The sequence below is a fragment of the Mya arenaria genome, chromosome 15 (assembly GCF_026914265.1).
Source record: "Mya arenaria isolate MELC-2E11 chromosome 15, ASM2691426v1".
Classification (NCBI taxonomy): domain Eukaryota; kingdom Metazoa; phylum Mollusca; class Bivalvia; order Myida; family Myidae; genus Mya; species Mya arenaria.
In genome coordinates this window covers 21,733,240-21,749,685 of record NC_069136.1, presented here as the reverse complement: position 1 = coordinate 21,749,685, position 16,446 = coordinate 21,733,240, and the positions used below count along the sequence as shown (strand labels likewise).

Sequence of the window (16,446 nt, the reverse complement as noted above, 5' to 3'; positions counted from 1 at the left end):
AAAACAGATCACAATATTAAAATACACATTAGTATCACTGTAAGACACACAATTTATTTACAAATCTTTATTATATAACACGCTTCATATCTAGTTAGTAAAGTCAAAAATATAATTCAATAATAATCATAAATCAATGAGCAAAACATATATAAAGTAATCTGTATTCCACTCTAGTGCAATATGGCTGTATTCCACTCTGCTGACCTAAGGTCATAAATGTATCATTGCACGATGTCAAAATAACGTCATAAAACAAAATGGTGGGTCATTAAAATGACATTTATGTCTTTTAAGTGATTTAACCAGTAATGTATATAATTAAAGGGTTATTCCCACTGTGTTTTGATCCAGATTTTCGTATTCAACTCCGGTGGATAGTTGCAGATCTTGATTTCACTCAGCTTTGGCCTTGTGAAATCCGAATCTGCACTTTGGTCAAGTACAACCTCCCAGAAGAAAACACAGTACTTTATCATACATTAATTTTTGTATGTATGGCGCTGTAAAAACATCTGATATATACATGCATGTATGCACAAAATTGTTATAAATACATGTCTCTTCTAGAAAAACTTGCGAATATGCATTCCTGTGTTTATACAGCATAAACACACACACAAAAATGTGATCAATCCTTGTATAAAATTATGTATTTTTAGAACAAACAATTATATATCCTTATAAACAATTAGTAAAATTTTCTGCAAATGAGTATACATTGTGAGTAAGCAAGATTATATTGATACCAAAATAATATCAGCCATTGTAATACAATAGGGTTATTATAACTGCATTTCCATTATGTTCTTTATTTTACCCAAATCTTGCGTCATAAGTTATATTTAACTAATTTTATGCATAATCAAAAACATGTACCAAATTTCTGCGTAGTAACCGACCTCTTATCTCTGGAACTGAATAAAAAAGGGTATTTGAGCCTCATGCTAGTATATTACAAAATCTTCAATGCTTGAAAACCTTGAAATGCTGAGTTTATTTGCAAACAAAAAACCTAGTACCACAACAATAGACTACATAAAAAAATGTTAAAACAACAATAAATAACATATATACAAACAAACAATTACATGTATATGAAAACAATGTACAGTAAAAGTTCAGATCACAATAAAATACTAAGGAAAACATGACTAGCTTTACAGATGTAACATCATTTGCTCAACTCTAATCCATCATTTGCTGTCCATTTAACCCATCATTTGATCAACTTTTTAACCCTTCATTTGACCAATTTTTTTAACCCATTATTTGCGTAACTGTTTAACCCATCATTTGCGTAACTTTTAACCCATTATTTGCGTAACTGTTTAACCCATCATTTGCGTAACTTTTAACCCATCATTTGCTTAACTTTTAACACGCCATTGGCTAAACTTTTAACCCAACATTTGCTGTCAGAACTTTTTACCCTCCATTTGCTAAAAATTAACCCAACATTATTTTGCTGAACTTTTAACCCTCCATTTGCTAAAAATTAACCCAACATTATTTTGCTGAACTTTTAACCCTCCATTTGCTAAAAAATTAACCCAACATTATTTTGCTGAACTTTTAACCCTCCATTTGCTAAAAAATTAACCCAACATTATTTTGCTGAACTTTTAACCCTCCATTTGCTAAAAAATTAACCCAACATTATTTTGCTGAGCTTTTAACCCTCCATTTGCTAAAAAATTAACCCAACATTATTTTGCTGAACTTTTAACCCTCCATTTGCTAAAAAATTAACCCAACATTATTTTGCTGAGCTTTTAACCCTCCATTTGCTAAAAAAATAACCCAACATTATTTTACTGAACTTTTAACCCTCCATTTGCTAAAAAATTAACCCAACATTTGCTGAACTTTTAACCCATTATTTGCGTAACTGTTTAACCCATCATTTGCGTAACTTTTAACCCATTATTTGCGTAACTGTTTAACCCATCATTTGCGTAACTTTTAACCCATCATTTGCTTAACTTTTAACACGCCATTGGCTAAACTTTTAACCCAACATTTGCTGTCAGAACTTTTTACCCTCCATTTGCTAAAAATTAACCCAACATTATTTTGCTGAACTTTTAACCCTCCATTTGCTAAAAATTAACCCAACATTATTTTGCTGAACTTTTAACCCTCCATTTGCTAAAAAATTAACCCAACATTATTTTGCTGAACTTTTAACCCTCCATTTGCTAAAAAATTAACCCAACATTATTTTGCTGAACTTTTAACCCTCCATTTGCTAAATAATTAACCCAACATTATTTTGCTGAGCTTTTAACCCTCCATTTGCTAAAAAATTAACCCAACATTATTTTGCTGAACTTTTAACCCTCCATTTGCTAAAAAATTAACCCAACATTATTTTGCTGAACTTTTAACCCTCCATTTGCTAAAAAATTAACCCAACATTATTTTGCTGAGCTTTTAACCCTCCATTTGCTAAAAAATTAACCCAACATTATTTTGCTGAACTTTTAACCCTCCATTTGCTAAAAAATTAACCCAACATTATTTTGCTGAGCTTTTAACCCTCCATTTGCTAAAAAAATAACCCAACATTATTTTACTGAACTTTTAACCCTCCATTTGCTAAAAAATTAACCCAACATTTGCTGAACTTTTAACCCATTATTTGCGTAACTGTTTAACCCATCATTTGCGTAACTTTTAACCCATTATTTGCGTAACTGTTTAACCCATCATTTGCGTAACTTTTAACCCATCATTTGCTTAACTTTTAACACGCCATTGGCTAAACTTTTAACCCAACATTTGCTGTCAGAACTTTTTACCCTCCATTTGCTAAAAATTAACCCAACATTATTTTGCTGAACTTTTAACCCTCCATTTGCTAAAAATTAACCCAACATTATTTTGCTGAACTTTTAACCCTCCATTTGCTAAAAAATTAACCCAACATTATTTTGCTGAACTTTTAACCCTCCATTTGCTAAAAAAATAACCCAACATTATTTTGCTGAACTTTTAACCCTCCATTTGCTAAAAAATTAACCCAACATTATTTTGCTGAGCTTTTAACCCTCCATTTGCTAAAAAATTAACCCAACATTATTTTGCTGAACTTTTAACCCTCCATTTGCTAAAAAATTAACCCAACATTATTTTGCTGAACTTTTAACCCTCCATTTGCTAAAAAAATAACCCAACATTATTTTGCTGAACTTTTAACCCTCCATTTGCTAAAAAATTAACCCAACATTTGCTGAACTTTTAACCCAATATTTGTTAAACTTTTAACAACCTTTAAACCATATTCAATTTTTAAACATTACTATTTCACAAACGGATTTAATTGCATATATTTCTCAATAAAAAATAGTTGATATGTTTACAAATAAGTTACATTTTCAAACATATAAAAAGTAATAAAAGGCATTAGTTGTGTTCCCAATTGCTTAAATAAGCATTTGCAGGTCAGAAGTAAACATTTGAAAATTTATAATAATAATATAAGAAGTAATTAAGGGCATTAGTATTGTTCCCATATTCTTGTTTCGATCAGAAGTCAACAAAAACCAATTGGACATTATTTTTTTTTAAATCTTGAGTTTATCACGAACATAATGGAATGTACACTCATTTACTTTTGCTTTGATTCCATACAGCTTTGGGTTTGGCCAATTTTGTAAATTTTAGCTCCTCGGCACCCCAGTGTATCATAACCTATATGCCCATAACCTCGGCAAATTGGCTAGGGAAACCTTGTAAATCTTGAATATTCATAAGCATTTTCAGACCAATGAAATAACCGATAACAAAAAGGAAAGAATCTCTTTTGTTAAGAGCTATCGGCTAATTTAACAATATCCTCCCTAAAACGATTTGTAAGCTGTGATCTCATTAGATTATTTCGAACCGAGATTACACGTACACCTGTAACTTGGCCATTACCGCAACGCATGAGGTGTGTCCCATGCGACCAATCAAGCGGCTGGATTTCACCTCATTTATTATTCATGAGTACAAGATTTTTACAGCTGATTTGCCCATAATATAGGTTATGATAAACTGTGGTGCTAAGGATGTAAATCTTAATACCATTATCTAATGCTCAGAATCCACATTAAATTAAACATTTCATTTACAACCTTAATGATTGTAAATCTATCAAGGAAATGATACCCTCACAAACTTTACCAGCCTACACAACCTAATTGATTTTAAATCTACCCAGGAAATGATACCCTGACAAAACTTTAACAGTTTACACAACCTAATTGATTTTAAATCTATCAATGAAATGATACCCTCACAAAACTTGAACAGCCTTCACAACCTAATTGATTTTAAATCTACCCAGGAAATGATACCCAGACAAAAACTTTAACAGCCTACACAACGTTATTGATTTTAAATCCATCCAGGAAATGATACCCCCACATAACTTTTACAGCCTACACAACCTGATTGATTTTAAATCTATCCAGGAAATGATACCCCCCACATAACTTTAACAGCCTACACCACCTAATTGATTTTAAATCTACTCAGGAAATGATACCCTGACAAAATCTTTAACAGCCTACACAACCTAATTGATTTTAAATATATCCAGGAATGATACCCTCACAAAAACTTAACATCCTACACAGCCTCTACTTTATCACAATCAACTTTCAATGCCTCTTTAAAAGAAAACACAAGAAATAACCTAGTGATAAACTAACATCCTGAGTCTGAGTTTGGGACTCATTGCTTAGAAAGGCAAAATTTAAATTGCATTTATAAAATGATATTACAGGAGCAAAGATGGTCAAAAGTTATGTATTCCTTACAAATTATCGGTTCTACAATCAGACACACATCCTTTGTCAAAATTAGTTATATTTTAGATATTTTGAAAAACCTAAGAATTCAGTTTTCAGGGGCCATGCGAACAGTCTCAAGTCCAAGTCTAGACTCAGAAAAGCATTTTAATAAAGGAACAAACAAGAGCTGTCACAGTATGTGACGAATGCCCCCGAATGTGACATTGACCTATGAACAAGGTCAGTAAATGAAAAGTTGATCTTGCCTTTACGTGTCAAATACATATATGGCAAGTTATTTTAAATTGCCTCTGAACATAAAAAAATACCACCCATACTTGACAACCTACACTGTTATGTCCTTATATTCAGAATTCCCTTGTGAATAAACACTTAGTGTATCTTTCACCTTAGAGGTAGGGACATGGGTCTTGCACACAACACGTCGTCTTGGTATGTGGAACACATGTAGCAAGTGATTTTAAAATCTGTCCGTACAAGGGAAAGTAACACCCCGGACACGACAACCTATACTCTATGTCCTTATATGCAGCACTCCATTGTGAATAAACAATAAGTGTGACATTGACCTTTGAGGCAGGGACATGGGTCTTGCACACGACACGTCGTCTTGGTATGTGGAACACATGTAGCAAGTGATTTTAAAATCTGTCCATACAAGGGAAAGTAACACCCCGGACACGACAACCGATACTCTATGTCCTTATATGCAGCACTCCATTGTGAATAAACACTAAGTGTGACCTTGACCTTTGAGGTAGGGACACCAGTCTTGCACGCGACACGTCGTCTTGGTATGTGGAACACATGTGGCAAGTGATTTTAAAATCTGTCCATACAAGAGAAAGTTACAGCCCGGACAAGACAACCTATACTCTATGTCCTTATATGCAGCACTCCATTGTGAATATACACTAAGTGTGACCTTGACCTTTGAGGTAGGGACACCAGTCTTGCACGCGACACGTCGTCTTGGTATGTGGAACACATGTGGCAAGTTATTTTAAAATCTGTCCATACAAGGGAAAGTTACAGAGCCGGACGGACGGACGGACAGACGGACGGTGCGATTTTAATATGCCCACCTTCGGGGGCATAAAAATCATATTTATTCCATTTCTTTTACAAAAATGTATGTAAATAATAGTAAAACATTCACAAAGTGATATATTTCAGTAAATTTCACCATCAATGCTTTGAAGGAAGGAAAATCACAATGAACTGAAGTTTTGCCATATTGAGTCTTGAGTCTGAATTCAGACTTAACAACTGTTCGTAATCACTGCTCCAGAGTCTCAAACTCAGACTGAAGATGTTAAGTGAATACAATCAAAGGCTTGTTACAAAAGCTGATATGTTAATTTCATCTACAGTGTACAACATAATGATTTGTAATCAATTATTTTTGAGCTATCACAAGAAACACCTTTTTAGGTTAAACTTCTTGTGAAACAATGTATGGCAACATTATATTGAACACTGTGGTTTTGCATTGTGGGAGTAACCGGAGTACCTGATGGAATCCCGCTTGTTTGGCGTGGTGATTAACAACCAAACACACATCGGCCCAGGTTGGGAATCAAACCCAGGAAGCTTTAGAGAGAAGCTATAATTATCCCTGACCACCGCATTAGCCAGAATCATGTACACACTAAACTATTCATAATTGTTAAATAACAATTTCATTTTGATTGTATAGCTGCTTTCCAAATAATTGAAGTCTTGAGATTTTTTAAATAAATTCTTTAACCAAACATGGCATCATCATCATTCCATCCAAAACCTTAAAGCTGTACTCTCACAGATTTACTGTTTTGATAACTTTTTTTTACTTTTGTCTTGGAATGCATAAATATCTTGAAACTAGTGATATAAGACTGCTGACAAAAGATCAGATTGCAGTTTTTTCATATTTATGTTCGAAAACAAAAGTTTTATGGCTAAAAGGGTAATTAACGCTTTAAGAAATATGATATTTTAGGCAGAAAACATCAATTTTCAAACATAAATGCGAAAATCTTGGATTTGATCTTTTGACAGCAGTCTTATATCACAGGTTCTCAGACATTTACATAAAAATTGGCTCATTCCAAGACAAAAAAAAATATAAAAAGTTGTCAAAACGGTTCAACTGTGAGAGTGCCGCTTTAAACCTGTTCCTATATCTGGACTTGTTGTGAGTTTTCACTGTACTCAACGGGGTTATTAAAGTTATCATAGGTCTTTGGCACATATCTGATGTATCCTTTGCGCACAGCCCAGTGCAGAAGTCCCCCGAGCAGAAATATGCCGATAACAGTTAGGATGATCGGAATGCCAAGAATAAGGAAAAGATTTGGACTTGAAGTTGATTCCGATGGCGAACCCAGCTCAGCATCAGCTATGAAGAAGAAAAAAAGGTGATTATCAAAATGTTTTTATACAAGGTAAGTCAAAGAATCACCCTCTCCAATGAACATGTGTAATTATGAAGTTTAATTCAAACAATTACAAAACATTTGCCAAAACTAACAGCAGAAAACTTATTTTCTACTCATATATGGATATATTCTTAAAATAAGCTAGACCATAAGCCAAGGGTTCAGATTGTTAAAGGCGTTGTTGTTAACTTCAAAAGGTGAAATATTTTATAATGTGCTCAAATTTTTGCATAAAACAAGTATAGTTGTAACAGCTATCTCAAATCTTTCTAGAAAAATTGCAGATTTTGTAGGTAGGGTCATTTCGGAACCAGGCGTATTTTTTATTAGGCCTTATCATTAAATCAAATGCAAATACACATATCATTACACAGACTTTTAGCAATGTTTCTTACTCTGAAGATCTATATCTCCGTACGGACCATTTAAAGGCACATCTACTGTTCCATGCAAGTTCCATTTCTCCTCCTTCTTGTATAGTGTGGCGGTGAAAGTGAAATCACGAGGGAAGTTTGCCTGACCAGAGTTAAACACTGTGTGTACTGTAAACTTAGCCTCAAGTCCTGCGAAACCCACTGCTTCACCTGCCAAAAGGAATATTTACACCTACAAAAATTTCTTAAAATTCTACTAAATATCAACCAAACAATATTTTTTTCAATTCTGCTTCAATGTAATTCTTCCGACAGAACATATTCTGCAAATCTTGAGGCAGGTAAAGACAAACAAAACATGAGTGCGGCTGAGCAAATGCCAACAATTATCTGTCGTGTAATTTCTCAGATAAACTATGGACAAATCTCAAGTTGCGACAACAATTTCTAAAACTCGAGTTATGAGCCTTACTTTACATTGGCGTATTTTCACTAGGAACATTTGTACAAACTTCCAATCTTGCTTGTTTTTTTGGGGGGCAAATGTTTTAATGCCAACATGACACCAAGTCTGTGAAGGTAACTTTCTTATTCGAATAATAGACAACCTTAAAAATGAGGCATTGTTAAAACCATGCTTAGTGACTGAAGTATGAGTTACCTTCAAACTCTACTGTAGTACCGCTTTTGTCGTTGAAAGTTGCAAGGAGACCACCAGGTTTTTTGTAGTGTTCCGAGTGAACAAACAGTCCACAGTAGTAATCAGTGTTGTTGTACTTGTAGTAGCCATACCAGTGTTGATGCTTTTCAAATATCTGTGAACAAAATGAATGCAGTTAGTTTTAACGTAACTATTTTATAATAATTGTGAAACAAGTTATTACAACATTATATTTATCACTCTCATTGGCACGATGTTTTGCTTGAGTGTGGTCTTGTGTTGTGGGTGGAACCGGAGAACCTGGAGGAAACTCAGAAAGATAACCCAAACCCAAAATCACTAAACTATTAGTATCTTTGAAAAAAACTAATGAACAGCTCAAATCAGAAGCAAAATTAAGAAATTTTAAAAACACAACCTTTTATGATACATTAATGCATGAAAGATTTAATCATAAGGTTTAACAATTTAGATCAAAACTATTTGTAAAAACAATAAATTAATTGTCTTATTTGATTTGATTGATGTTTGTTCAGGTTTAATCACAATCAGAACAAACACACCAATTAACCATTGAACCATAACATTTTGTTATGTGTTGAAAATGCTCCAACGCGTCTTCCGTTGTAGTGCCAATGAGTGGAATATGGATATAAACAGTGAGTATGATTTCTTATTTTTCATTTTTAGAGGTTTATACGAGTAAATTTAAAAAATTGGAGAATGAAGTTCCACATAGGAATGGCCATGAGTTGTTCTAAAGGTAAAAGTTCTGAATAAAATATAATATCTGATCGTCTAGAACATGCATAACTTGCTAGACATTAGTGTTGACAACGTAAAAATCTGGATTTTCGTGAGAATTGTTCACATACCTTAGGTTTAAGCATTTTCTTTACATGTGTGTGGCTTTTTTATTGACAAAAGGTTGCAACGTTACAAATTTTAGATCTTTATTTGTTATACTTGCTGCACTACGCTCGATTTTCTGAACGTTGTGGTGCCAATGAATAGGTTGTGGTGCTCATGAATAGTAGTTTAGTAGGAAACGAATTGTGAAAAACTGTAGCAATTTCATAACACGAAAATTAATAATTAACTGAATTAATATATTTAAGAAACTTATCACAATATTCTCAGTGAATCGTACAAAATAAATACAGGCAGTATATTTAAACGACTACAAGCGAAAATATAACAATAGAATAAGTTTTAATAAGCTTCTACGTAAAAATTAATTTTTCAGTCTTAACATTGTGTTACCTGAATATACTCCGGCTTGGTGGTTGGAGAATCAGCACCAGTTTCTGCAAACAAAAAGGGTTTGATAATATTTCCGGGAATTTCCTGCTATTTTGGGCAAAGGACCATTGTGAAATTTTGGAGCAATTATCAACATTAATACAATAATTGTGGGCAAAAATTTCCATGCCAAGATACTTTTGCAAATATATTATAATGAATCCCAAATATTTCACTGATGTTTGCGTATTATCATATAATATTATAAACTTAACAAAAGATGATCCCAATAAAATATAATATGGAATTCATCAAGGGATATTGTTTTAAATTTCAATTAATTTTTTTACAATACATTTGTCAAAAAATGGTTGAAATACTGGTTGACATTGAACATTCCCCTTCTTATATAGTATTAAAACAGCTTAACTCTTTGGCTTAAACTTATTTTATCATTTGTAAATTTTGTTCTTCCTGTAATGCTACATTTTTTAACCTTGAATCCCAAACCAAAAAAAAAATATTAAAAAATATTCAAGGTTAAATTTTTGTTTGCGTTTTTATTTAAAAATTTATATATATTTTTTTTTATACAAAGCATTTCTTCACTGTAGACAACAATTATGTAAACCTATTATATTGGCTCATAAAACGAGGGTACTGACTGACATTATTTGCTGCCTTATAAAATAATAAATTTTTATTTTCAACGTTTTCCTTGAAAAAAAAACCTGCTCACATTCTTAACTTTATGTTTCTTACTCTGCTGAAGATCTATATCTCCGAATGGCCCATCTAAAGGCTCATCTACTGTTCCATGCAAGTTCCATTTCTCCTCCTTCACGTATAATATGGCGGTGAAAGTGAAATTACGAGGGAAGTTTGCTTGACCAGAGTTAAACACTGTGTGTACTGTAAACTTAACATCAAGTCCTGCATTGCCCACTGCTTCACCTGCCAAAAGGAATATTTACAACTAGAAAATTTCTAAGAATTCTACTAAATCTCCACCAAACAATATTGTTTTCAATTCTGCTTCATTGTGATTCTTCAGAACATATTCTGCAAATCATGAGTCAGGTAAAGACATTCCAAACAAAACATGAGTGCGGCCTAGCAAATATCAACAATTATCTGTTGTGTAATTTTTCAGATCAACTATGGGCAAAACTCAACAATTTCTAAAACTCCGGTTATGGGCCTTACTTTACATTGGCATATTTTCACTAGGAATATTTGTACAAAGTTTCAATTGAATATCTTGCTTTTCTTTTGGGGGGCAAACTTTTGAATGCCATCATGACACCACGTCTGTGACAGTAACTTTTTTATTCGAATAACAGACAACCTTAACAAGAGCTGTCACAGAGACAGCGCGCTGGACTATTCCGCCACTTTTCAGTGTATGGATCGAAAAGTTTTGGGAAACATGCATGGATCACTGTTAGATTAAATTTCAATGCAATGCATGATGTGCTGAGATATTTACATGAATTGAATTGGAAAATATTTGAGGTGGTACGCAAACTTTTACGTAAATTATAAGTAGAAAAAGGGGCATAATTTTGTCAAAATGCTTGATACAGTGACCTCCTCCTGTGTAAAGGTTGGGGGCATGATGGTGAACAAGCGTGCGAAGTTTCAAACGCATATGTCAATGGACTTTTAAAATATTTGAGGTGGTACGCAAAATTTGACATAAATTTTAAGTAAAAAAAGGGGCATAATTTTGTCAAAATGCTTGATAGAGATACCTTCTCCTGTGTACAGGTTGGGGAATAATGGTGAACAAGTGTGCAAAGTTTCAAAGCCAAATGTCAATGGACTTATTAAAATATAAACTTATAAAAAAAATTGAGGTGTTACGTAAACTTTAACATAAGTGGTTACGCCGACGCCGATGCCCAGGTGACTAGGATAGCTCTCCTTATTCTTCAAATAGTCGAGCTAGAAATGAGACATTGTTAAAACCATGCTTAGTGACTGAAGTATGAGTTACCTTCAAACTCTACTGTAGTACCGCTTTTGTCGTTGAAAGTTGCAAGGAGACCACCAGGTTTTTTGTAGTGTTCCGAGTGAACAGACAGTTCACAGTAGTAATTAGCGTTGTTGTACTTGTAGTACCCATACCAGTGTTGATGCTTTTCAAATATCTGTGAACAAAATTAACGCAAAGTTAGTTTTAACATAATTATTTTAAAATAATTGTGAAACAAGTTATTACAACATTATATTTATCACACTCTTTGCACTTTGTTATACAAGCTTGTAAAAACAATAAATTATTTGTCTTAATTGATTAGATTGATGTTTGTTCAGGTTTAATCACAATCGGAATAAACATGGTAATATATAAACACAATAGATTAAATGTAACCATTAGAATTTACATTTAAAGAACATGAACTTGAAAAATATATTAAAGAAACTTATCACAATATTCTCAATTCTAAAAAATAAATACAGGCAGTATATTTAAACGACTACAAGCAAAAATATAACAATAGTTTTAATAAGCTTCTAAGTAAATATGTTCTTTTGAGTCTTAAAATTGTTTTTACCTGAATATACTCTGGCTTGGTGGTTGGAGAATCAGTGACAGTTTCTGCAAACATGAAGGGTTTGATAATATTTCAAGAAATTTTGGGCAAAGGACCATAGTGAAATTTTGGAACAGTTATCAACATAAATACAATAATTGTGGGCAAACATTTCCATGCCAAGATACTATTGCAACCATGCCAAGATACTTTTGCAAATGTATAATGAATCCCAAATATTTTATTGATGTTTGCATATTATCATATAACATAATAAACATTACAAAAATAACAAAAGACGATCCCAATAAAATATTATACAGAATTCATTAAGAGATATTGTTTTACATTTCAATTTTTTTTTTACAATACATTTTTTTTACATTAATTTGTAGACAACAATTATGTAAATCTTATTATATTGGCTCATAAAACAAGGGTACTGACTAACATCAGTTGATGCCTTATAAAAGAATTAATTTTTATTTTCAATGTTTTCCCTGAAAAAACCCTGCTCACATTCTTTACTGAGTTAACTACATGGGTATGGGTACCACAAGTCTGTAAAAAATGTAAACAGTCTCTTGCTATATTATATAATATGGACACCATTGATATATCAATTTCATTTTTGTAATATGCAATATGGCATATTGCATATTACAAAAATGTAATTGATATATCAATGGTGTCCATATTATATATAGCAAGAGAATTTATATTATAATAATATGCAGAAATGTCAAGCAGCTTTCTATTTAGAAAGTATAATTTGTCGATGCAGTTTAATTCTATATGCTATCAAAATTGACAATAAATTACCTGCATTTAAAAATCTGCAAATAAATAATACAAATGCAATGCAAATTTTGTTCTGATCCATGATATAAAGCTTAAAGAGGTATACTACTTCCTGATTTTTATCAAATATTTTTTTGACAGTTTTGATCTTGGTTAGTGGACGCTTGAAATGATTGATGAAATTAATTCATTTATAACGTCCTTTACAAGTTTGGTCAAAGATGTAATGCACCAAACATTCACCAACGCAATGACCTACTAGATATATCTGCATTCACAATATTTTCTAAAAGAAAATACTTACTTATTCAAATGAAAGATGAAAACTATAATCCAACACATTTTATAAAGCCTTAGGATTACTTTGCAGACACTGGCAAGAACAATAAATTAACTGGTTAGATACTGTGACTAACAACGTTCCATGCAACTGAATATACATAGCTAAATATTAATTCAGCTCAATAAATTTCGCTCTAAAGAAAACCTGGGAGGATATGTGTACCTTATGTTGGGCTCGAACCCACGACCACCATAACACTAGTTGGTTTCTCTATCAAACTTGGGAGTAGAATTTGTTATTTGGCCCGGAAAAAACTGAGTTGACCGGGCGGAGATTATGAGATCTATACATCGTTACCATGGCAACGGAAAGGAAGACAAACAGTTTATACTAAGTCAGGGTTCTGCGGAGCATCCCCGAAGAGTGGTTTATTGCAACCGAAACAATGTGACGCACACCGAGCCGGCACCAATATAACCGTGGCTGCCTCTATGTCTATGTTTTCTTTAAGATGCAATTCATCGTTTTACACAAATTATTTTTGGTCTTAGTTATATAAATCCGCCTTTTTTTACCTCATTCAATAATGAGGGTAACTTTTCCACTATTCACTTCTAATTTCTCTTTCATACTTCAAGTGGATGCGGTTGGTTCAAGTCACAATGCGGCAAATGGGTGCGGACCGACATTATCACACTTACCGTGATGACGATTCATTGATCATGGAGGTAAAATTAATTATTTTTTAACATCTTGTGGATTATAAACACGCCAGAACAACACAAATGGGCGCCAATGCAATATTTGTTGTTCTGGGCACCAGAAACGGGGTACATGTGAGTTTGGTTTGTGTTTTCAATGCAAGTCGGAAAAGTGAGTTACTTCCGGGTAGTCCGGTTTCCCCCATAACAAAAGACCATACTCTTCTACAACATATCGTGCCAATGAGAGTGAATACTACGATGTTGTAATAACTTGTTTCAAATCGTTGTAAAATAAATAAGTTTCATCGAAACAGGGTATACTGATAAGTGATTGTATTTCAAATTGAAAGAAAACAACACCATTACGCGACAAGTTAAATATAACATTGATTGAATCATGACAAGCCTTTTTACATATTTTTAATTATCCAGTTTTGTTTGCATCGTAAGCGTAATTGAAATGTTCGGTTTACACTTCATAAAAGAAAGAAATATATTTAATTAACCTAAAGTACCCATGAGTTTTATTCAAAGCGACTCATGGCATGGGAACTTCAGTTTAATATTCAGGAAGAAGAAAAAAATAATGCGTCATAGTTCTTCCTGGGTTATATTTGAATATCCATTTCTGAATGTTTTATGAAAAGCATCAAGCGCTTTTAATGTTTCAAATGTTTACCTGAAAATAAACAACCGCTATCGTTTCAAACCTTTTCATTCACACCTTTTATTGAAATGGCCATACACACTACAGAAATCATATTGTTATGGTAAAAATATAGTTATTTATAAAATGTTTTGGTAATATATACTGACGTACAAACCGGAAAACAGAAAAAAATAATAGTAAAACACGGAAAATGATTTAGATCGGCTATTTAAAAAGACATTTTTTCTGTTGGTTAAACAATCTCTCAGAGTTGAAATCCTGAATTTGTACGGATACTAGCGGTACTGGTTATCGTGCCCGGCTCTAGACAGAGCCACCGCTCGTACGTGTGGTCGTGCATGGTACGACATCTGTATTCTTGTCTGTCTTTCCTGTTGGCTTACAGAGCCATCATAGTATAAGCGTTTGTGGTCGCGCATCATACGAACGTTATCCAATTGACCAGAACTGAATCTCTCGCTTGCTTCACCTCCCCCTCTGCTTATCTTTGACATACCTTTCAATTCCCCTTTGTCTCTATACACTTATCTCTGTCTCCTATCCCTCTCTCTCTCTCTCTCTCTCTCTCTCTCTCTCTCTCTCTCTCTCTCTCTCTCTCTCTCTCTCTCTCTCTCTCTTTAAAACTGTCTCCTACCCCTTACCTCCTAATCTTTCCTTTCTCTTCACCCTACAATTTGTTACAAACGCGGTGCACACTCTCTCATTTCCCTTCCCTCTCCCCTTCCCTGCATTTCCTTTTGCACCTTCTTTTTATCCCTTTCTCCACATTTTTACCTCCATGAATCTCCTCACCACCCTATATATCTCCCTTCTCCTTTCTTTAACCCCACCTCAGTATATATATTTCAATTCCCATCAGCTGTTTATCTTCCTTCTTATATCTCTACCCTACCTTTATATATCTCCCTCTTACTTTCTCCTACCTGTCATTAACACACATATATATTATAAATTAAACTGGGGACTTAAAACGAATACGACGATGCCTGAGAACCTAAACATTATTTTTATTTGGCCTTGTATGCTATAACGTTTCTCGTGCAGACGTTTTGACTTAACTCCAAATTCAGCATCAGCAGCCAACATCCGGGTCCCTAAAATGTAATGATCGGCTAATTGATAGTAAAAACTTTGTTGTTCCCATTAAAGCATTTGTCAAATTTGTAAAAAATAGTATTATAGCAAAATAGTCTTTGCCTATATGCATGGTTTTCAATTTGCACCACGGATTAAACACTTAGTGTTATTTAAAGAGAGTTTGTACCATGTTTTTACTAGATGAGTAGATTAGATTTATGATATTTATGACAGATAACGACTTCAGAAAAAAAGCTGTATTAAGACATACTCATTCACATATCTAAGGAGGGCTGCAACAGTACGCCAGAATCATATTTAGACATAGGTGACAAGCATTATAGTCAGCATTGAGGACAATTTTATGATTTAATCCCTAACAAAATTTACAAATACCTTGAAAAGGGCGAAGGGTTGAAATAAAACTCATTAATATCATCATATTTATTACCAACAGTTAACAAGGAAACTGTATTGCAATCTTTTGCATGGAACTTTGTAAAATGATAAGAGTCACATAGGAATTTGACTGAACTGATTTATTAAAGTCATTTAATACCTAACTCGGTGACAAAAAAGTGATTTCACAAAAACTTATCACGCATACCAATAATTTCAAGTTTCTCCAAAGAGTAATTAAAACCAGATTCAAAATAATTTATTTTAGTACATTGTTAACATTATAGAAAGGGATAAAAAAATATTGAAAGGGTCTACTCAGTGTAATGATAATTGAGTTAATTAATCCCTTGCAGCCATATCACATTTTTTTATATCTGGAAGCCTATTTACAAGGTCTATTGAGGCCGGAGATGACTGATTGATTTCAATTGCCTTACATCCATGTCATAAATATAATTATTTGTTGTTGT

General features: G+C 33.2%; 2 protein-coding genes across 5 annotated transcripts in view; one reads left to right on the top strand and one right to left on the bottom strand.

The window, feature by feature from the left end:
* Positions 1–1,117: 1,117 nt before the first annotated feature.
* Positions 1,118–12,994, bottom strand: LOC128219828 (uncharacterized). The gene is made up of 8 exons (XM_052927894.1): positions 12,862–12,994; positions 12,061–12,104; positions 11,499–11,652; positions 10,262–10,453; positions 9,521–9,564; positions 8,258–8,411; positions 7,618–7,806; positions 1,118–7,182 (listed from the first exon to the last, which is right to left on the bottom strand). The coding sequence occupies exons 1-8, from the start codon at positions 12,920–12,922 to the stop codon at positions 6,962–6,964; spliced, it is 1,059 nt and encodes a 352-aa protein (XP_052783854.1). The 5' UTR covers positions 12,923–12,994; the 3' UTR covers positions 1,118–6,961.
* Positions 12,995–15,558: 2,564 nt separating this feature from the next.
* LOC128219767 (sodium leak channel NALCN-like) overlaps positions 15,559–16,446 on the top strand; it is a 53,892-nt gene continuing 53,004 nt past the window's right edge. For 2 of the 4 annotated variants that reach the window (XM_052927737.1, XM_052927734.1), the window contains exon 1: positions 15,559–15,598. The gene's annotated coding sequence lies outside the window, so the exon portion shown is untranslated. Of the gene's footprint in view, positions 15,620–15,661; positions 15,754–16,446 lie in introns of those variants that run through there. The other 2 variants (XM_052927735.1, XM_052927736.1) reach the window with 2 other exon arrangements.

Excerpts from the sequence above, each read along its gene's own strand:
- LOC128219828 (XM_052927894.1), bottom strand. The coding sequence starts at position 12,922 with ATGGATCAGAACAAAATTTGCATTGCATTTGTATTATTTATTTGCAGA. Across the intron at positions 9,565-10,261 it reads AGATATAGATCTTCAGCAGA|AAACTGGTGCTGATTCTCCA; the intron begins GTAAGAAACATA and ends TTTTGTTTGCAG. Across the intron at positions 7,807-8,257 it reads TACTACAGTAGAGTTTGAAG|GTGAAGCAGTGGGTTTCGCA; the intron begins GTAACTCATACT and ends TCCTTTTGGCAG.